The sequence below is a fragment of the Mus caroli genome, chromosome 10, assembly GCF_900094665.2.
Source record: "Mus caroli chromosome 10, CAROLI_EIJ_v1.1, whole genome shotgun sequence".
Taxonomy (NCBI): Eukaryota; Metazoa; Chordata; class Mammalia; order Rodentia; family Muridae; genus Mus; species Mus caroli.
Window position 1 is genome coordinate 10940686 of NC_034579.1, and position 24051 is coordinate 10964736.

The window sequence follows — 24051 nt, forward strand, 5'->3', positions numbered from 1 at the left end:
CGCTTCTCAGAGTCCTTGCTGGAGAAGAATCAGCACTGGAACCCTGCAGCAGCATTTCTGCCTAAACAACTGTCCACCACTCGGGAAGATGCCTATTTAACTTCGATACTATCACGATTTTATAAGGAATCTGTGTGAATAAACCAAGTGCATTCCAAGGACAAATCCTGTTTAGACATTCTCTTGCCAAACACCTTACTGCCAATAGGTCATACTTTCTGAAATGAATTCTTAGGCTGTTGTGTCTAGACTGTGATGATAAGAATAGGAACCAATACTGACAAAACTGCTTAGAATTAAGTGTATATACACATAAATAAATATGTGTAACACTTGGAAATCTGAGAAAAACATTGGTGGACTGTACCAATTTCAATATTCTGGCTGAGATGTCATATGGCATTTTGGGGAACAACAGGCTTTCTCTGTATTATTTCTTACACCTGCACATGGATCAAAACTGACCTCAAGAGAAAAACTCATAATTAAAAATGAACTTGCTGGCCGTGGGCTCTCACACCTGCAATCTCAGCACTCAGGTGAGTTGTGCTGAGTTGGAGGGAAACCAGAGCTATAGACTATGTTTGAAAAACCCACACCACCACAACACAAACTTATGAGATTCATTCTTGGAATGGACAGATTTTTCAATTATGGTGTATTTACTATTTTACAATGAGTATGTTAAATAGCCCGAGCAAGTAAACAATAAATGCCTTAGTACTGCTAAAGAGGGACAAAAATAATCTAATATATATTTTAGCATTAACTTCTGATTTAAAAGGAGAACAAAAGAGCAAGCAACCTAGAAATGTAAGACTACTAAGGTAACAACAACCAAACAAAATAAGAGAATTCCTATTAAGTCCAGGAATCACTTTTTAAAAATTACTCAGTAATAAATATAACACACATAACGTATTTTGGATGTCATATTCTTAGAAACTCCTAATTATAATAGTATCTGTACTAGAGATACAAGTCAATACATAGTTTTGTTTCATAAGTATTTTATACACAGAGACTGCAGATAATTTTGTGTGTATATCCTTCTGCAGGCATCTATGAAGGCAGGGATAAAAGATGGGAGTTTTTCTCGGTTGCTTTCCGCCTTATTTTCTGAGACAAGGTCTCTTACTGAACCTGGAGTTTATCCCCACTGGCTGGGTCATATGGCAGAAGGTAAGCTCCTTGTCTCTACAGGTCCCGCTTCCCAGACTCATGCTATCTTTTATGCAGGTGCTGGAGGTCTGAACTCAGTTCTCTCTCATGTTTGCATAGTAAGCAATCTCCCCAGAACCCAACTCTCTGGCTTGGGAGGAAAGTTATATATTTCAATAGTCTGGAGCACGTGATAGTATTTCTCAGTGAGAATTTTTTTACTTGTGTCATCATGGTGACATTAATAGCCTTTTTGGATTTTACAGCATATAGGTTATGTGTGTAGGAATGTAACTTAAAAGGTTTAAAGATGGAATTTAGTACTAAGAAACTACCAGAACTGGGCAGAAAGATTTGAAAACAAACAGTACTCAGAAATAAAAAATGAATGCTGATGTCAACTCAATAGCTGTGTTAAGCAACAGATATGTGGAAGAAAAGGCCTTAAGGATTTACTCAGCATACCACAAATGAAATATATGAAAGCTTTAAGAGAAGACAGTTAAAAGGAAAAGGATAGCACACATGTAATAGAAACTTCACAATAGTGATAATAAAATAGCATCAACAACAAAAGTTTCTATAGTTGATAAGTGATCCAGTTATAGTCTTAAGAAAGAAAAATCCCAAGTGAGAACACAAAAGAAATCAAGGCCTAGCAAACTGGAATGTATCCTAGCTACTGACAGACAATTTATATTAAGCATTTTGGAAAAAAGACTTCTTGAAGAAAAACCAGACTGTGAACTGGGAGAAAATAGCTGCAATACATGCAACAAAGGATTAGTATATATTATTAGGAAATGACATTTCAATAGAAGCCTGGGCAAAAGCAACAAAAGGCAGTTAAAAAGAAAGGCACTTGCTTAATTAGCATGTGAATAGATGTTGAACCTCATTAAGTCTCAGAGAATTGCAAATATCACTTCAAAGAGACAGCATCCACAGCCACCAAGTTAGCAAAAATTAAAACTTCAGTAACATCAAATGTGAGTACATGCATACCTCCTGTCACTCCTTACATTCTGTATGGATATTATGCAGGTTTCATAACAGAAACTGCATTACAGCCATACTGACTTTGTCATAAAAATGCCCATTCATGACTAGGGAGAAGTAATTCTACTGAAATAGAAACACCCATAAAAACCAGATGACAGCAGGCAAAAAGGTGAGGACAAGAGTGGACTCCCATTTCAAGTTTACCTATGACAGGAAGCTGTAAGGCTTAATTTTAGGGGACTGACATGAGTAGCACTTCTCTTGTTTTTTGTTGATGTTGTTGTTGTTTGGTTGGTTGGTTTTTGTTGTTTTATACAAAGAAAACAGGGGAAACAAGCTTAGAACAAAGGGCAGGAATGAACATAATGACACAGGAAGGAAAAGATCCTGGGTAGTGACAAAGGTGCGCAGTTACAGGTTCATGAATAAGGATTAGCTTAGAGGGAAACAAAGGGCCCTGGTTCACAATCCAGAGTCAGCCTCTTTGTTGTATACCAACTTCTCTCTGGCTCTATACTCTCCATATCCTCACTCCTCCTCTTTTAAACTTGCCTGTGGACCTTCAGACTTCTATTCCTTTTAAAGGTATATTCTTCAGCAATTGTGCACAAAGGTCTGGCTTCTACTGTCAACTGAGCAATGTGTTTCTGAACACAGGAAAATGAGGTCCCCTCTAGAGTACCGTGGCACTTCTATGCCCGTTCCTGACTTACTTTATAAAATGCATAAGTACTGTTCAAACGCCCCTCCTCTCAGTAGTCCCAGGACCACCGGAGATGGGTTTTTTATTTTTTCCCAGTACTTAGGAATGCTCGTCAATAGGTAAAAAGGCTCAATAATTAGGATATGTTTGAAGATCATCAAAAGAACAAGCATGGTGGGAACAATACTGGTATGATTTTTATAAAAATGAAGTATAGTCACCGAGTGGCTTGCGGAAGAGGTGGGAATTCAGATCTTAAATCAAGTGGAGAAGGGCAATTATTGGTGGTGGTAGGGGGACATCCACACACATTTGAGAAATGAGGTACACACATGTCCACAAGGGAAGGCTTGACTTGGTCCAGATTTTTGCTAACGATGTCCACAACAGAGGACACATCATTTCTGTATTCTGAAAGTTCTTTAGAAACTCAGAGTACAGTCATTTCTTGCAACAAAGATATGAGTATAATATTCAAATCATAGTTTACATAAAACTACTAGTCCTACCCACTTCACCAACTCTGCATGTCTGAACGGAGTTCAAACTGTGCCCTCTTCAGTAGTATATACATCTCAAACTAGGAATATTAGCATTAAACTTCTTAACTTTCAGGATAGCTAAGGATGACTCCAAATTCTTACTGGTGGTAATGAGGAGTACGAAAAACATGTCAAGAACAGTCAAATTCAACATTTCAGTAGTAGACACTGTTCACTGAACCGTCTGAGTTTTGGAAGGGACCTGAAAGCTCTCGTGATTAATTTACAGTTTTCGTTATGTTTTCTATTAGTCTCCCTTCCCACCCATGTCTGGGAAACCTATGCCTATCGAGGTTCTCATTCCCAGAAGACAGAAGAGCCGGGAGGCGTGTCCGAGGCTCTAAGCTGGAGAGACAGGGGTCCGGCGTGGAGGGAGTCTAGTACTTGGGGTCCTCCTGGGCGAGCCAGAGGTCAAGGCTCAGGTCTGAAGCCAGGGGGCGGGGCGGGCCTCCAGAGCGGAGGGAGGCGCGGGGCGCAGCCGGGCGGGAGAACGGGGACTCGGAGGGACTCACAGTAGTAGGCCACCACGGGGTCCCGCTTGTCATGCTCCTGCGCCGTTCTCAAATGGTGCTGTATGCTCTTAAACTGCGCGGGCAGCGGCGGCAGAGGGGCCAGCGCGGCCATCTCCACTCCCGGAAGCGCTACTTCCTACTCGCCGGTCACAGATACTTCCGCTTCCGCCTCCGAGCGGGCAATTCTCACCCACGCGTCCGTTGCTGAGACGCTTGTCCGCGACGGGTGCCCGAAGGAGACAAACTTACTGCCTGGCTTAAGGCAGTTATTATTTGGAGAATGAGAGTCTCCTGTGTTGCACACGGCTCCAGCGCTCTCTGCTGGTAAGCGGAGATAGAGGTTTTAAATTTAACTTTTGTTTTTGTTTGTTTGTTTGCATGGAATGAAGGAAAGAGAAGAAAGGGGAAAATAACGTAAAGGACATTAACTGCGAGAAAGGAAAACTTCCCCTCCCCTCTCTTTTATCTCATGCGTGTGTGTTTTTTGGGAATATTCTGGCAAGCAGTATATACTTCTAAGCTACCTTCTCAGCTTTCAAATTTCTCTTCTCAGCTTTCAAATTTCCCTCCCCTCCCCTCCCCTCCCCTCCCCTCTCTTTCTTTTTATGAGACTGGGTCTCACTAAATTGCCAAACCAAGCTTTGGACTTGAAATCCTTTACCTAGGGCTTAAACTAGAGATTACAGTCATATGCATATAGATGGGCCACAGTGGGTTTTTTTGGGGGGGTGGTGGTGGAGTGGGGGGTGGAGGTGTCATTAGTTTTAATAGAGCAAATGATCACAAAATAAAATTTTATACATTCACACACACACACAGAAGTACACGTTATAGCCTTTCTAGAAACTGTAAAGAGATACTGGAAACATGTACTTAAAGGAGATTGGAACTGGAAACAACCATTGCTTTTAGTTTAGAAGTTTTAAATTCTTATATGAGAAATACTATGTTTAAATACTAAATTAAAATTTGCATGTCCAAATATTGGACTGAATAGACAGTCCTTATCAAACTTGAAAGGTAAACACATGCAAACTAATAAGAATTGAATACTTTCTCTGATATAGCTAGTGCTTGTTTTAGTGAACTATGCAAGTTGATTAATGGAGGAAGATGATGAACATTGGGAAAATATTAGTCTGTCTTACTACTTGACAAGATAGAGTCCAGGAGATTCTGCACTTCCGACTTTATAGCACACCCCACCTTTTCTTTATAGCAGTGATATTTATTTATTTATTGCCACCTCTCCATTGCATAATATCATCCTTAAGGACTTACATTTCATTTGAATTTTCCTGGTTTTTTGTTTGTTTGTTTGTTTGGTTGGTTGATTGATTTTTGTTTTGTTTTTCGAGATAGGGTTTCTCTGTATAGCCTTGGCTGTTCTGGAACTCACTTTGTAGACCAGGCTGGCCTCAAACTCAGAAATCCACCTGCCTCTGCCTCCCACGTGCTGGGATTAAAGGCGTGCACCACCACCGCCCAGCTGAACTTTCCTGTTTTTTCATCGCCAATATTGGTATATAGAGTTTGCCTTGGGTGGTTTACCACTAGAGTAATACTAGTATCACTGAATGAAATTGGTAGTGTTGCTTCCCTTTTTATACATGGAATGGCTTGAGAAGTATTGTTATAGGTTCTTCCATAAAGATTCACTAAAATTCAATAGTGTCAGGCATGGTGGTGCATACCTTTAATCCCAGCATTCTGTAGGCAGAGGTAGGTGAATCTCTGAGGTCTAGGAAAATATGGTCTTCAGAGGGAATTCCAGGACAGCCAGGAACTTGTCTTGGGGAAGTGGAGGAACACCTAGTAGTAAACATTACTAGCTTATTTATCCATTCATTCATTCATTCATTCTTGCTTTGTGGACAAACTTTTGAAAACATATTGCTACATTTTAATTTTTGGTTGCAAACTTTTTTAAGTTGTCTAATTTTCTTTTGCCTTTATTCATTCATTTATTTTAAACTCGGCAAGGGCTCATTTTGATTAGAAGAAATCTATCATTGCTATATCCTGTTACAGCAATTAAAAACTGACGTACATATCCAAGTTGCATCATTTTTTCTTTTTTTATTAAACTAATAAAATTTATTTTAAAATATACAACTCAATATTGACATTTTTAAGTCATCAAAATAATTTATAATAGTTAAATGCCTCTTAAGTATACATAATGTCTTCTGAAGCTAAAAGTAATATGCACTAAACCACATTTAAAAAATCTATTTGGAACATTAAACATGATAGAAGTATAAGAAATTCTTTATGAAGTCGTCTATGAAAGGAAATTGTGAAAAGTTCCTGCTTAGATAGAAACCATTTCATTTCCAAGGGAAAATAAACAGTGTAACTATGACTTCATAGAATGAATTGGGTAGTGCTCCTTCTGTTTCTATTTGTGGAATAGTTTGAAGAGTATTGGTATTAGATCTTTTTTGAAGGTCTGATAGAATTCTGCACTAAAGCCATCTAGTCCTGGACTTTTTTGGTTGGGAGACTGTTAATGACTGCTTAAAAATTTCATTGTTGGACTGGGGTGGTGCACACCTTTAACCCAAGCACCCAGGCAGCAAAAGCAGGCAGATCTCTGTGAATTCAAGGCCAGCCTGCTCCACAGACTAAGTTCCAGGACAGCTAGGGCTACACAGAGAAACACTGTCTCAAAAAACCAAAAGTATGGGCTGGAGAGATGGCTCACCGGGTAAGATCATTGACTGTTCTTCCAAAGGTCCTGAGTTCAAATCCCAGCAACCACATGGTGGCTCACAACCATCCATAACGAGATCTGACTCACTCTTCTGGAGTGTCTCAAGTTGCATCATTTAGTCAAATGATTAGAGTAATATCTTGCGTAACATCTGTGGGACATGAGGTGAATTCTGAGTTCAGGTAGTAAAGTGCTATGCATTGCTCATGAAGCCGGCATATTGATTTCCTCTCTGTTCCGTGTAATAAAGGTAAGGGTATTTTTCTTTTCCAATACTTGGAACCTTATTCCCCAAACAATTTGATTTTGTCAAGTAATAAAATAACCTTACAAATATTAAGTTGTCTAATTTATGTCTAATTTTGGTGAGTTATATATACCTAGGAAACTGTTTCCTTTAGATTTTTCAGTTGCTTTCTTTGAAGATAGTTTCTGAAATAGTCTCTAATGATTCCATGAGTTTCATTGGATGGTCCCCTAACAACCTTTTTTACGTCTCTAATTGTGGTTTCTCTCTCTGGTTGGTTTGACTGGAATTTTCTAAGTCTGCTGTACCTTTTCAAAGAACCACACTCGTTTGAACTGATATAATGGTACTCTTGTAGCCTCTGCTTCATTAGTTCCTGCACTGCCCTCCATTGGTTCTCAGTGCCTACTTCTTTGGGGTTTAGCTTGTTCTATTTCTCCTAGAATGGTTGAAGGATACTCCTAGGTTTTTTTTTTTTTTTTTTTTTTTTTACTAGTGATCTCCTTGAATTTTGTTTTTAATGTGGGCATTCACAGCTTTAGACTCTCCACTATATAGTTTCACATGTTCCAATAACAACTGTCTTATCTGTGTCCCAGTGTTCTGGTAAGTTGTGCTGTGGTTTTCACTTGATTCCCCAAACTTTAAAGTTTCTTCCTTGATTTCTTTAATGACTCACTGCTCCCTCTAGAGTGTGTTGTTCAGTCTTTAAATATTTGTGGTTGTTTCTAGTTTTATTCCATTGTCTCACAAGATACAAGGAATTATTTCAATTCTCTTGTATTTATTTAGACTCACTTTATGACCTATAATATGTGCTATGATAGACAAAGTTCTGTAGGAGGAGTAGAAGAATGTATACTTCAGATACATTGGGTAGAATTTTCTGTAACTTTCTATTAATTCCAACTGGTCTGTGATACAATTTAAGTCTGAAGTTTCTCTGCTAATTTTTACTTTGGGTGGATTTTTTGAGACTAAAAATAGGGTATTGATATCTGGGGTATTGATTGTCTCAGCATATGTCTGACCGTTAATGCACGTAACTGTTTAATTTATGAAATTAGAGGCTCAAATATTCAGCAAGTGCACTGATACACTTAAAATTGTCCAATCATTATTGGGTCACTTGACTAGTATATAATGGTTGTCTTTTTAAATTTTGACTTGAAGTCTCTTGGCTTGCTTACAGCAACCTGATTTGTCTCTATTTACTTATTACTTATGCTAATATTCTTTGAGTCTCAGTCTCTATGCGATTTTCTGAGAGATGCGTTAGGTCATTTTTTTCTTCTCTCTATTAGAAATGGTACCTTTTGTCTGTTTGCTTGCTGTTTTTAGGGGGGTGCTTACTGTACTGAAATCATGGATTTTATGGATTTTTCCCTTTTAGGAAATTTATTCTATCACTTGCTTTCAGTTGTATTTTCACATATAATTTAGAAACCACTTGAAGATATTTATAAAAATTTGCTGAAATTATATTGGGCTTATAGAACTATTTGAGTCAGTATCAGAAGTTCTAAGTGATTAAGGCTATCAACATAATTATGGCTATGCCATGCTTTTTTTTTTTTTTTTTTTAGAAAATTCTTTCAGGATTGCTACATTGTTTTTATACCTGTCTAGCAAATATTGTGTGATTTTTCCCCCTGTGTGTTTCCTGCCTTTTAGTCTATTCAAAAAGGTAATACTTCTACACATTTAAGTATTTTGTTACTGATTTTTGTTGCTACAGTGTTTTCTTGATGCATTTCACTATTCTTGTAGGTTTTTTTAAAATAGAATTTTCTATGTACTGCTGCATGAGTGGGGATGATTTCTAAGCTGTATATCTGCACATCTTTTACTTTGGTCTTATTAAATTTATCGAAGAAATCATTCAGCATATATACTTTTTTTTGTTTGTTTTTTTGCTTTAATGAGCTACAGTTCGAATTAAACCAAAACAGTAAAAGGGGAATTTTTTCTCTTGCTGAAATCATGAGGAAAATTTTTCATTCTTTCAATATTATGTGGTGTTTCCAAAGATTCATTCATGTATGTGTATATGTATTTGTGTATATATATATATATATATATATACATACATGTAATCAAATTTAGGTAATTTTTATATTAAGTGAAAAGTTTGATTTTGTTTATTTTAGCAGGAATGACTGTTAAATATAATCAAATTCTTTCATTGGCATCTGCTAAGACGGCTATGTGGTTTCTTCTTTGTTCTTTTACTACAGGTCAAGCACATCAATTTCCTTTGAGTGTTTATAAAATGTCTCTACTTTCCAGGATAAACCCAACCTGTTTAATCTGTACATACATAGCTGGCTTACATTTGCTTATTTTTTTGCTGGGAATTTTGACACCAAAATTATGATACAAAATTAAGCTGCTAATAAAAATATTTTCCAATCATCCCAACACAATCATGCTTAAGAAGCTAGGAGGCTCCTTTTTCTTTCTTCCTAAAGAGATGTTGCAGTGTTCGCTCTTCTTCAGACATCTGACGATTTCCACCAGAGGCCGTCTGGATGTGGAGTTTTCTTTATGGAAGGGACTTGAATTTGAACTTTAAAAATAGACTTAAGTATATTTGTAATTTTATGAATTTTATCAGTTTCTCCTGTCTAAGTAATATGGGTTTCAAAGACTTTCTTCATCTCACCAAACTTACTGTTAATTAGTCAAGTACTCTTATAATCACGTTGCTGTCTATCCCTTTTCATTTATTATAAGGCTGATTTATTTTCCTTCATCATCTAAAACTGTGTAACTGAAAACGTAATAGTTTTAGCAAGCTTCTTTTAACCCGTTTTCTCCTAACTTTCATCTTCATCTTTCTATGTTTTGTGTGTTTAGTTTCATCCTTATCCCACTTAATCTTTTTAGCTAGTTGTTTTGATAATTTCTTAAAGTGAGAAGATAAATTTTTAGTGACATAATATAAAATTTTTATAGGCTTCCAAACACTGTTTTAATTCTTTAAACAAATTCCAGTAAATTCTGTTTTCAGTATCATACGATTATTGTATATTTTAATTTCTGATGTTTTGTCTTCCTTATTCCATTAGATTATTATAAATTTATCAGTGATTTTCTGAAATATTTAGACACTAAACACCTTATTTTTATTTTACTTACAGTTTACTTTCATTATGACAGGTCACTACTCTCTAGATATATCATTGGACAATAGAATGTGACCTCCTTTGTTTACCAATTTTTACTTTTAAATTTGACCTAGCAATGTAGTACGTATTAAATAATAGGTCCTCAGGAGCTATTTGTTCAGTGAAACAAAGTTGGTTTTGCTTCTGTGCTTGTATGTGGAGCTAAATCAATGGTTTTTAAAATCCTAATACAGAATTTTAAATATCAAGTATAAGCTAAACAGTGCTTAATAAAAATTCCAAAATTTCAGTATCTGACTCTGTGTGGCTCCCTACCAAAGTGCTGGCCAGCATAAAGCATTAGGACATACAGGATTTAAATGACACAAGCTGAGGATGATTGTTGATAGTACAGGCAATAGAAAGAAGTACTCTGATACTCTGTAAAATCTCCTATGGCATGAGGCCAAAACTGTTGAGGAGTTATAGTTTCATGGAAACAAAATTTCCATTTCAGTACTTTTTAATTTGAAGGTTAACTGTTGCAGAGGATGTATGGAAACAACAAAAAACAAGGAAGCCATACACAGTGTTATTCATAGCAACTCTAATTTATTCTATCTCCATAATCATTTAATATTGATTTCAGCAAAACAATATGGGTTTTAATATTTAAAAATTCAATTGCTTGTCTTCTTTGAGTTAGTGTTTAAATTATATGACTTAATTAATTTATATTTTGTGTTTAAAGGTACATTTTACACAAATGCAAAGATAATTATGTCTTTGGAGTTAAAGGCACATGGTTCAGTGTGTAGGGAAAGAGCTAAATTCTGGTTTGGTTGTGTGACATGGCACATAAATATCATCTCTGAATATCAATTTTCCAGTCTTTGACCTACATAAGAAGTCTCTTTGGCCAAAAATAATGTGATCACTTAAAGTATTGTACATGAGAGAAGCCTGTACATTTAGTATTTTAAAAAATGAGCTATCGCCGGGTGGTGGTGGTGCACGCCTTTAATCCCAGCACTCAGGAGGCAGGGGCAGACAGATTTCTGAGTTCGAAGCCAGCCTGGTCTACAGAATGAGTTCCAGGACAGCCAGGGCTATACAGAGAAACCCTGTCTCGGAAAAAAAAAAGAGCTATCATTAGGCTTACATGTACATTATTTCATAATAAGTTATACAATTACAATAGGAGGAAATATTTGCTCAAAAATACCTAGTTTAGAACTTGGTATCCTATTTTCTAGTATACATTAATTATAGACACATTAAAGTTTAAAGAACATTTGGAATTGAAATACTTGATGGGAAAATTAAGTATAAATGATTGATAGGAACTATGGCATGATAATAGGCAATCAACCCAGTCATCGTTTAAAGAGAAAACATGATCTTCTAAATATGATCTCAAAAACCTCAGCAATACACAATACCATCGTGATCACAGTAAATGTGTACATTGCAATGAGGAAAATAGTCTTTTCAAAGTGCTCTGGAACCATGCATTTTAGAATATTTGGTTTTTTACCAAGCAATTCAGTATCACACAAGTATATCGGCTTCACTTGGAAGCCAAAGAGGTGAATCTGAAGCCAAAATGCTAACACCTCCAGGCTGATTCTTAACAAGACTGAGAGGATGTAAATCACAGTGTACGCGGGCTTCTGAAGAATGCATTCTTGATTGATACTTTTGCATGCAGCATACAGGTGGAAAATAGCTCCAGGAAGCAGGACAAGCACTAGCTGTAATGCCCAGAACACCTAAAGCATACCAGAACTATTTTAGTCAAATCAAATAAGCAAAAACCAAAGACACATGGAGTATTGACAAATTAATCCAGGGCTAATTTAAAAATTGTACATTTTTGCAAATACCTTATAAAAATGAAATATGATGAACAAATATACTGGTGCTGACAAGATTTTAGAACTTTAAACATAATGGCGGTTGGAAATCATATTTTATTATCATTGGTTTCTGGTAAAGAAATGGTAAAGTACTTGATTATAGTAGCTGATTAATGCCTTTATGCTACATATTGCTGATGGATAATAGAATATTGGATTTAGAAGCAATTTGTTACATCTTCTGAACTATCCATTCAATAAAAACATAATACACTTCTCAAAACTATAGAAGAAGAAACTATGAGTATTGGAGAGTCAATGTTTGTGTGTGTGCCAGAAAGCTTACTTGGGGAGTTATTGGCCGGAACTGATTGTAACAGAACAGGTTTATCTCTCGTTTGTCTGGGTCACAGCTGAAGTGCAAAGCCTCATTCCCGTAGACAGCAAAGCCCAGCACTCCAAGGAAGAACATCCGCACTGAGCCGAAGAAGAGAGTGTGGAACTGGCCGATCACAGTTGGAGGCTTAACCTGTTGGTTTTGGAGGGGAAAAATTAGTTGGAAACAAACATTTAGAAAGGACAATTGGGAGGATGTATTCATGATCACATTTTAAAAAGAATTTTTAAAAGGTTGAGATCTGAGACGTTTTTAGCAAAATAGACTCTTTGAGATGGTCAAGTTCACGGTTAAGCCCTCATTATGACATCATTATTCCACTTTACTCATAAATTATAAAGTACAGACATCAAATAGTGATCTACTGCCAATAACATGGGTAAGTTTAGAAATGCTTTAAACAGCTTTGAATGTGAGGAATACCTCCTTCTCTTGTAATCCCTTTAAAATAAAACCATAAGGATCTTAGAATGTCTGATTTCCTCTTTTGGAAGATTAGGTGACAAATACAACATTAAACTTAGAACACTATACTATCATAATGCCAGAACAGTATTTATTTAGTTTTGGCAAGTGTTTTTTTTTTTTTTTTATACTTAATATTGAATTAAGAGTATAAGCTACTTTAAGGCATCAATTGATGAATGTACCTCAGAGTTAAATCTACCTGTAATTTAGAATTCAGAATATTTTACAGCAGATGGCTGTTATTTTATTTTCTTAGTAAATGTACAGTAAATATATTCATCGCCACACATGCCAATTGATTTAAAATACACAGACAAATACTCATGCAATTGATTTTCTTGCTTGCTACTTACACATCCTTCATAGAAGTTCTTGATGTAATTTAGAGACATCTTTCAGGAGATGTTATCCTGGCATCCCCGTGGGCTGTTGCTGAACTATGCTGTCAGATTGCTTCTACCAGAACCAAACTTTTACATTCTCTCTTGACTTGTTCAACAGAAACCACCTATGTCTGCAAATTTCTCTCCCCTCCTCCTTTTCCTTTCTTTTTTTTTCCGTCATAGATCTCTGGGGCCCTAGTCAACTTTCCTATCTCCATCTCAAAACAAAACAAAAACAAGGAAACAAAAGCAGAGGGCATGTGGTCAGTCTAATAATCCCTTGACTTGCAAGATCAGCAAAGTCTGCCAGTCAGCCAGGAGTGCTAGCAAAGCAGGCCAGCAGACAGATGCCCTGAGCACCCAGGGGCCCTACAGTCTCTTGAGAATTGCTTAGATGTAAATTGGCACACCGTGTACTCTAAAGTGTTAACATGGTGTGTCCTAAAGTGCATGGAAATAGTTCTGATATTTTTTGGTTGACTTTCAGAATATATTGCTCATTTCTAGGAGGTCTAAGAATTTGTAAATACAGGCTTATGATAATTATTCCAATGCTGAATATTAGTCGTTATATGTATCTCTGCTGAATACTTGCAAGGGATGTGGAAAAAGATGTCTCTATTAGGTCTCTATTCTAAAGAGTCATATGTAGGGTGATAATCAAGATAAGACTAGGGTCTAGCTTAAATCATAACAATCTACCTTTTCCTTTTGTTCTTTAATAGATACCCTGTCCACTAGCTATGGTTATTGGTGCTGGGGTACAGTACGGACCTAAACAAGTAACTATGTCTATCTAAACCAGATGCTGTTATTTTCTCCAGAGCAGGAGCAATGCACAGCCTGGGATGGCTCATTGCTATTTCTTTTACTCATCTTCTTTTCTCTTGTGATATTCTGAAGGTTAACTCCAGGCCCTTTGCTTGTTTTTTTTTTTTTTTTTTTTTTAACAATAGAGAAATGACATTATATAGAATTATAACCAATGGGCAAAGACAGTTACATTCTTGAGTAACAGTGCTGTTCTAGGAGGAACAACCAAAACGAGCAGCTTAATGATTGGTTAGAAAATTAGCTCATATTCTTATGTCTTCAGATTCAAAATATAGGTATACTTTAATTCCTTTCTAGAAAGAGAAGTGTAAAAGCTTGTATGGTTATTTTTGGGAAGGATATCCGGCTTTGGATTCTATCTATGGACAGAAATAAATGATAATGTTTCATTAAATATATACAGTGTCATCTGTGAATCACTGCCATTCCTCTGTGACTACTGGTTCACAAAGGGAACATCCTGATCTATAAATGTTATATATTTACTCGTACCCTCCAGAGGAATATTAAACTCACCAGATAAGAGCACTTCTTGGGAGAGGGCCTCACACAGATGACAACACTTGGTAGGGTTGTTTATTGGGTGCTCATGTGGGTTTATTTACATGCAGGTTATTAAAAACACAGGTTAAGCAGTGCCTAGGCACCTGATCAGTGGGTGGTTACTAATGGTAAATTAAGAAATGCAAGTTATAATAACCCAGATGTGAGAAATAGCTTCTACTGTTTCATCTTAAGTCATGGGACAGAGGTATGGGTACTAAAATAAGGAAAAATATGTCCAAATTCATATTCTATTATAAATATTCTACCACAGATACTTACATCTCTTTTACTGTTTTCAACATTTTGCCAGGATGCTAAATGTCCTGTCTAATAGCAGACTTGAGCTGTTATACCTGGATGTGGCTTAGAGATTACTCTTTTTATTCTAGAGTCTGAAGATGCAAAGGGAAATGTCTTCTTTTATTCACCACCCACAGAGAACACTGAAGCAGGCCTGTGATCTATCAATTCTTCCACCCCACCTGAAAGAGCAGGAGAATTCAGCCATCACTGCTGCACAAGTTTGGAATGCACATGGGAAAATATTGCCAGTTGGAGACTTTATTGCTTAACAGAAATGGTTCCCAGTTCCACAGCTAGCTATGGTTTGTAGCTCTTCAATGGCCTATAACTCTGTACTCTGTTCTTGGCTGAAAGCATCTTTCCTTTTTTATTAGGAAAACAGTGGTTGTGTTTTCTTAACTGCTTCCCATCAGGAAAAAACCAGGGAACAAATAGTCTTATAATTTGACCAAGATTTAGCTCTTTAACCCATACTAGCAATTCTTTACCTACTACTGTCTTTTTTTTTTCTTTATATATATATGAATGTTTTTCTGCACATATGTATGTGTCTCACATGCATGCTTGACACCTGCATAGGCTAGAACTGGTGTCAGACCCTTCAGAACTGGAGATAGACTACTGTTAACTGTCATGGGGGTACTGAGAAGGGAAACCAGGTTCTCTACAAGAGTACCAAGTGCTGTAACCTGCTAAGCCAGAGAGCTTCTGTTGTTACATTCTTAATTCCCCCACCCCTGATTCTGTGTATGTGTGTATCAAATTTATACACTTAGCTATTTTTTTTCTTTTGTTTCTTCAAGGCAAAGTTTCTCCATGTAGCCTTGGCTGTCCTGGAACTTGCTGTGTAGTCCAGACTGGTCACACACTCACAGAGATCTGCTTACGTAGGCATCTGGAGTGCTAGTATTAAAGGTGTCTGCCACCACTGTCTGGCAGTAGCTTAGCTTTTTAATAAGTCATATAACATCTTAAATTCTTACTTTTCTGTCCTTATATGTATTTGTGTTTGTGGAAATATACTTTTTGTGAGACCATGCTTTGAAGATTCTTAGCAATCTTTTGTCTAACTGACATGACCACTACTCTCTACCGAACTTGGTTCGGGGCAGGGTGATAAATATCCCTAAGAAAAGTAATGAGCCTACATAACCTAGCACCAGATGAACAACAGAAAATGAACTTGATGTCATTGGACATTCTTTGTTTTATAATTCATGTTGGAGCTTTTTGAAAAATAATAATAGCATCTAACTGTCATCCCTCTATTATTTATCTGGATTCTCTCTCTCTTTCTCTCTCTCTCTCTTTTTCTCCCTCCCTCTCTCTCTCTTACCATATAGGTGTGTGTGTGTGTGTGTGTGTGTGTGTGTGTGTGTGTGTAGTGTTTCTGTGGGATTTCTGTGTGGGCAAATGACTCAATCTTTGTGTTTATGTCTGTTTTTTGTGCCTTTTATTTTGTTCTTTTCTGTCTGTTTTGTTTACTTCCAATGTATTAGTTTTTGTTTTATCTCATAATGTTTTATTATTATCCCTTAGAAGTCTTTTTGTTTTCTAATGAGAGACAGAAAGAGGATGCATCCAGATGGGAGGGGCAGTTGGGAGGAACTGGAGAGTGTAGATGGAGGGGACCTGGAATCACGACATATTATGTGAGAAAATAAAATATGTTTAGTAAAAATAAAAATTATGTGAGAAATACGAAATACCAATGAAGGAATTAAAAATGGTGGAGATAAATGAAGGTGACGTATATTTAGGTACTAGAATAATTAATAGTGCTTAGATATCCACATGACCAAAGTTGCTGTATAGATTCTGTGTAATCTCAGTAAGACTAAAAAAATAACCAAATATGGAAATGTGAGACCATGCGCACTAAATACCAAAACAGTCCACAGCAACAGAAACACACCCAGATGCAATACATTCCTTGATTTCAAAATGTATTCAAAGTGTTAATAGTTAAAAGAGCAGCATGAATTGGCATTAACAATATCTGTAGTAACCAGTGGGCCAGAATACAGAATCTGTGGGTTTTACACATGTCAATCTTCAGCGGATGCCAAGCAAATACAGTGTAGAAATAGAAGTCTTCACTATGAGTAAGAAACTTGGAAGGAAGAAGTCAGGGACCTTGTCTTGAGAAATACACAACCTTACAATGGGTGGAAGATCTTAAAAGAAATTGTGACATTGCCAAAGAAAAGCTTCTTGGCATAGCTTTGGCCAAGAATTTTTGGATGCAACACTAAAGACTGGCAAGTGAAGTCAAACCAGAAAGTGGTAACACACCAACAAGAGTGTGAATAGTCAATGCCTGATTGTTATACTCTGTACTAGTGACAACAAGAATTGCTTTTTGCTGTTCACATGTATATAGCTATTAGACATATTAGACTACATTTTAATTGTCTTTTTATGAAGAAAACAAGATAGTTTATCTCAATAGATGTGAATTTCTAAATGAGACAAGAAAGATCTAATTCAAATGTGATTTCCTTATTAGGCTACACTGTATGTCATTACCTTAATGTATTTTCATTTGCACATTTTTCATAAAACTGTACAATGTGTTATAGCAGGAAGAAAAGTATTTTAACACAGACGCTACAGCAAAGAGAGTTGATCATGAATGCGTAATGGTTATAGTCTCTACTAGTGACATCAAGAGTTGGGTTTTTTTGGTGTTCACGTGTATATAGCTATTAGACATATTAGACTACATTATAACTATCTTTTTATGAAGAAAAAAAGACAATTTCGCTCAATATATGTGCATTTCTAAATGTGATCAGAAAGATCTTATTCAAATGTTATTTCCTTTAGGAGGCTACATTTATGTCATTACCTTGATGTATTTTCATAAGCATATTTTAAATAAAACTGTACAATCCGTTATAACAGGAAGAAAAGTATTTTTAACACAGACGCTACAGAAAAGAGAGATAATTATGAATGTCTGATTATTTTACTCCATAATAGTGACAACAAGAGTTGCCTTTTTTTTTGGTGTTCACGTGAAAAAAATTTTAAAAATAATATGTATAGTTAGCTTATATGTCAAATATATAGACAGTAGGATGGTGGCTGCCAATGGGGGAAATGAAAGGGAAAGTGGAAAGAAAGATTACAATGTCTATTCTGCAAGGTTAACAAGGTGACTTAATAGCAATGTAACTACAAACATGCAGAAGTTAAACACATGTAACAGGGTAACTTGTTAGCACACATCAGTCTTATAGGCAGGCATGGATACACTAGTAAGCTTTGCTGTGATTAACAATAAATGTAAATATGAAATCATCATGTTGTTCACCTTAAATAAATATTATTAGTTCCCAAATTCCTTGAAAAGTAAGTTGTTAATGTGTTTTTCTGTCTGTCCATGTTATTTTGTGTGTGTGTGTGTTTGTGATTATTCTGTAATCTTTTTCATTCATTCAGTAATCATTGAGCACTTACAGTGTCAGCTGCTGTGTGAGGTGTTTGGAATATCTGAGAAAATGGTGTTCCTTGAAATCAAAGAACTTAAAAGGATATAAGAATGTGTGGGTCAGGGATGGAGAGATGGCTAAGTGGTTAAGAACAACTTGCAGCTCTTCCAAAAGATCCCAGTTCAATTCCTAGCAGCCCAGTGTAAGTTCCAGGGGATCGCATGCACCCTTATGACCTCCATGGGCACTGAATGCATGCGGTGCACATATACACATAGAGGCAAAATACTGACACACATAACAAAAAATCTTAAATGAAGAATGAATGGCTATGTATATATTAGGGTGTGTGTGTGTGTGTGTGTGTGTGTGTGTAAAAACATGCTGATGGTTTGCTTAAAATAGACATGATTTGTATTTAATCTTTCAGAATATGGTCATGAATTATCTGGGATAATTTTGTATCTAGCAAACAAGGGGAGATAATCTCAATATACATTTCCCTTCTAACATTTTTTGACTTTCAGTATTTGCACTGTGTCTCAGTAATTTACATTTCCCCTCACATGATAGCCAGTGACTGTTGAATAGGGTAGAATAGAGATCAATTTAGGTACTCACAATAGTGTGCTTCCCAGAAGGACAGCTGAGATAAGGCAATCTGGATAGCTGCCTAGATTCATAAATCATGGTCCTTAACCAATTCATATCTCACTGAAATCTCTGACCTGCCAAAATTGGGTTTGTCTTTCTACATGAATAATTTATATTTTCTGGAATGTAATTGGGGATGGTTTAGTGGAAAGGCCAATAACCAGCAGTGCTATCTTGGGGAACTGATTTAACCTTCTGGGGTACGCCTCCATTTCTCTAGTAGGAAAGGACTGGATACTACAGTCTAAGTAATCTCATAATGCTGTGCTTTTATGAGCCTAAGAATTTACTACCATAGTACGATGTTTGCTCCATGTTTGAGATTTATTGACAATTATTTGTTTGGTGCCAATAGTTTCTTGTTCTAAGGCTGAAGTGGAAGGTCCTGTTTCCCATCATTCTGGGGAGTGTGCATTTTGACTATTCCTCGACTATCTGGTTTCTACTTTTATAACACATGCAACTCTTCCTTGTTGGATTCCTCATGATTATGATCAAACTCCAAGGAAAAATCCAGAAGACACAAGTCTATACCACTTTCCTGCTATTGCTATTATTTAACTATCTATGTTGAAATTTTAGTTTTTGTTTCTTCATCCTTAAAATGGATAAGGCAACTCTTAACAGAAATGCTATGGTTAGAATTGTGAATTATGTACTGTCTAGAATGGTATCTGTCAGATACATACTTGGTTTCTCAATAAACAACACTTCAACTACTGTTTTGGAGGTAATTCCTTATTCTATCAAGCTTAGCAGGAATTATGCTAAGTAGTCTTGAGATCTCTGTCCTTGAAAATGGATTAATGGGTATAGTGGGAGGGAGTGAATTCTTTAGAGGGTGTGTCTCAGATGACAAGGACACATCTCTGCTCTTCTTTCTATCTCAGGCATACTTGCTTGGTTTTCTACCACGTTTACAGCATAGGGTGTAGGCCCTTGATTGATGCCAGATTCATTCTTTTAAACTACCAAGTTTGTAGTATTATGAGCTAACTACATGGTAATTTAGGTAATTTGTGGCACGTTGGTCTACTTTTTCCACTCTAGAGTCCTGAAACCACAGATAGAACCTAGATTAAGTCCTTGGATATTTACCTCTCTAAGACCTAAGATAGAACCTAGACCTATGTCTTGTATGGGACCCAGGAGAATGGAGCTAAATGATGCAGACTTAAGTCTCATTCGATAGCCCACTTTATTCAGAGCATCAGACAATTTATACTCTGTGGGTCAATGAGAGTCACATGAATAAAGTATACAGTCACATGGACAAGCTACAGGTGATTGTCTGGTAAGCTGCATGAGGCAAAAATGTAGAAGCATATAAACAAATAACAATAGCCAGTTGTAATGACCAATCTGAAGTAAACTCATCCTCATTTACCATGCCAGGGAGAAGCAGGAAAGCACATTCCAAGAACAACTCCGAAGGTAGAAGAGACTGAGGTCAATAGACTCCTGTTTTCTTGGAGTTTTCTTACAAGCACTCAGAATTCCCTCACAGTTCCATTCTTGGACTATGGTCCTACATTTGATATGTTATTTCTTAAACTCAGTTCTAAACATAGTGTCTATGAAGAAATTTAATTCACAAGTTAGGCACAGTGAGAGGTTTTTTGTTGTTGTTGTTTTTTTTTTTGAACATAATAACTTCTAACCAAATAGAAAATGTAGTAAGATCTTTTGATAAAAGTTCTGTGATGTGGTTATTATTTCTCACAAAATATGTAGAGTGCTCAGTGCTCTTTACATGGGACAATTCAGCTCCTAGATGATGGGATGAGTTGTGGGAAACAATTCAGGCATGCGCATTAGAGTTAGGTGTCTGTTTCAGAGTTATTCTGAGCATAAGCACCGAGATACTGACACAATAGTCAATCTGGTAGGAGAGGCAGTTGCTAAGTGACTAATGCAAAGTTAGCACACACAGAGAAGGCACACAGATGGAAGGATGATTGGCTTACAGAGCAGAAAGCGATGAGGCCAGAAAGATTTTGTCATGCTACTCTGGGGGCTTCACAGTTTAAAACTTATACATTGTTTCCTTTTCAGGTTTTCCATGTAATAGCTTTGGACAGTGGTTAACCAAAGGTAACAGAAACTGTGAGGAGAAAAAGTCTCCAAAGCAGGAAGTGATGTGCTCTGTCTTAGCAATAGAAAACGAGGACTGTAGCTGATCTTTATGCATTTTTTCAGTATCTTTTATCTTAATAGTTAACATATAAGCTCTGGAGTTAGAATTTTTACATTATAGACATATTTTATCTCTACGAAGAGGTCAGCTGCTATATCCTTTGTGAACGGGGGTTTTATTGAAGCACTGTTTTATGTACTTACTTATATATTTCTCTTATTGTATTTTGGTATAAAATAAGAGCTGAATCATTGTGATAGCAATTAAGTGGCCCATGAAGGTAAAGTACTCACCATGTAGACCATAAAGCAAAAGCCTGTAGGCCTTTCAGAGCTCTAGAAGTTGAGTTTAGGACTTGAAAAAAAATCCTTTTTTTCTAGTAATGATGTCAATATTTTTCCTCTTCTTGTTTAAACAGACAGAATATATTTTAGTAGCTGTTTTAATATATTCTCTACTTTCATGTTTTTTTTTTTATCACTAGGTCTGTTTCTTGTGATTGATTTTTATCATTGTTAATTATGTGTTGTAGCTTTAAATAAACCTGGTGAATTTTAACTGATTGCCTGGCTTTGCAAATTTTATTTTGTTGGTTGTTGAACTTTATAGTCTCCCTCTAAATATGGTTATAATTTGTTCTGGCATGTAGCTATATTTTTTAGATTCTGATGAATAGTTTTGAGGCTCGGTTTAAACACTGTTAAGGTAGATTTAGATTTGCTTTTAGTGTAGGAAAATTAAGGCTCACAGTTAAAGTAAAATTCTACTGAGGGTAGTCCCACATGAATCAGGGGTAGGGATAAATCCTGAGACATACACTGATAATGCAATTCAATCAGTGTTCAAATACCACAGTGTGTATTTACTGTGAAACAGCTAGGATGACTATATCACAGGATGATTTAATCTTATGGGTACACTGTTGTATGAATGGCCCATAATTGACCCAAATGTAGTTTTCAGTGCATGAATGTATTCTACAAAGCACATCCTGAATTATGAGGTATTTCCATTCTGCGAATACAAACTGTCTCAGGACATAAACTACTTTTAGTTCTTTGTGTTTTAAATATTTTTTTGTTTTTATTTGGGGGAAAGGACATTTCTACTTAGCAACCCAGGCTTCTGTAAGTTTGTGATCTTCTTGTGGCTTCCCTGAGTGCCAGGACTATAGGCACTTTCTATTATGTCTGTCTGTCTGTCTGTCTGTGTGGTAGTTAGAACTCAGACCAGTTCTTTCTCAGGCTTTGGCTAGTTTTTTTGTTTTTTGCTTTGTTTTTGTTTTTTTTTGGGGTTTTTTTTTTTTTTTTGTCATATATGAGACCAACCTTCAGCAGAAGCTTCTAGCAGACCTGTTTGCAGGTCTCCAGAATTCCTCCTGCTTACTTGCTACTCCTACCGAACTAGTTTTGGCAAACCAGGTAGGTACCTTTCAAACCACCTAAACCGACTTGTGCTTTCTCAATTCATGGAGATGCCTAGGACCTGCTAGGGTTTCCTGTTCCTGAAAGAGCTTGGAAACAGATGGACAGAAGCTGATGTATTCACAGTTTGCTTGTTTGTTTCTTCTCTTTTAGTAAAGTTCTGCACTGTTTATTTTATAAGGACTTGGAATCATTTGCAGTGATTGTAACAGAAGGTTGTTGTTGGTGGTGTAATATCCTAGTTTTGAAAGCAAAACACCCATCTATAACACTACAATTCTCCCCAAACAGAGAACCCTTCAAATTGATTTTGTGGTTCTAAGTATTCTAATGAATTAAAATTGTTGAATATGCAATCACAGGACAAATATAACACAATTTAGAGATATCTTTTATAGAGTAGGTGAGACCAAGATCTAAAATGAGGAATTTGACAGGTCCACATAAGTGTGAAGGGGTATATATGGTCAGTATTGTGCCAAGATCTAGAGGTTGTTTTTTTTTTTTTTAAAGGCCAAATTCTTTCTAGTTCTGAGTGTTATTGTTTGTCTGATTTGTTTGTACTATTTTTTTCTTTAAGAAGGAATGGAGATTTTATTGGAGGACTAGTACACAGATATTTCAGTTAATTAGTGATTAGAATTTTGCAGGGGTGCAGCATGAGTGTGCCAGAGGGCATGCATGGAGGTTAGAAGACAATTGGCAGAAGTTGATTCCCTATTTGCACCACGTGAACCCTGAATATTGAGCACAGATTACTGTTTAGCATGTTCTCCATCGTATAAAATTCACCCCTCACTTAGGAAATGCTAAGCTGACCTCCAAGATAGTTGATATCTTGTATTTCAATATCTATTTCCCAATTATACTGAAAACACTGTAGTCTATTTCTGAGTTTCAGCTTATAGCATGTAACAGGAAAAATTGTATGATGTACCTCCTAGGGCTTCTATTAATATTATATTAGATAGTCTGTGTGAAGTGTTTAGTTTAATATGTGAACATAAGTACCAGATTAGTAAAGAAGTACTATTGTTGATTTCTTTCTTTTTTAAAAAATATTTTTATTAGGTATTTTCCTCATTTACATTTCCAATGCTATCCCAAAAGTCCCCCATATCCTCCCCCCCCCACTTCCCTACCCACCCACTCCCACTTTTTGGTCTTGGCGTTCCCCTGTACTGGGGAATATAAAGTTAGTAAGTCAAATGGACCTCTCTTTCCAGTGATGGCTGACTAGGCCATCTTTTGATAGATATGCAGCTAGAGTCAAGAGCTCCCAGGTACTGGTTAGTTCATAATGTTGTTCCACCTATAGGATTGCAGATCCCTTTAGCTCCTTGGGTACTTTCTCTATCTCCTCCATTGGGGGCACTGTGATCCATCCAATAGCTGACTGTGAGCATCCACTCCTGTGTTTGCTAGGCCCCAGCATAGTCTCACAGCTATATCTGGGTCCTTTCAGCAAAATATTGCTAGTGTATGCAATGGTGTCAGCGTTTGGAAGCTGATTATGGGATGGATTCCCGGATATGGCAGTCTCTAGATGGTCCATCCTTTCGTCACAGCTCCAAACTTTGTCTCTGTAACTCCTTCCATGGGTGTTTTGTTCCCAC

At 36.6% G+C, this 24051-nt stretch overlaps 2 protein-coding genes across 2 annotated transcripts in view; both read right to left on the reverse strand.

Moving 5' to 3' along the window:
- Positions 1–4131, reverse strand: part of Vta1 (vesicle trafficking 1) — a 52087-nt gene extending 47956 nt beyond the window's left edge. Inside the window, exon 1 of the mRNA XM_021174648.1 lies at positions 3921–4131. Coding sequence (XP_021030307.1) covers positions 3921–4032 — 112 coding nt within the window. The 5' untranslated portion in view covers positions 4033–4131. The remainder of the gene's footprint in view (positions 1–3920) is intronic.
- A 6459-nt stretch (positions 4132–10590) lies between these two features.
- Positions 10591–13175, reverse strand: Gje1 (gap junction protein epsilon 1). Its single transcript, XM_021175343.1, has 3 exons — positions 13071–13175; positions 12199–12381; positions 10591–11765 (listed from the first exon to the last, which is right to left on the reverse strand). The coding sequence occupies exons 1-3, from the start codon at positions 13107–13109 to the stop codon at positions 11370–11372; spliced, it is 618 nt and encodes a 205-aa protein (XP_021031002.1). The 5' UTR covers positions 13110–13175; the 3' UTR covers positions 10591–11369.
- Positions 13176–24051: the final 10876 nt, after the last annotated feature.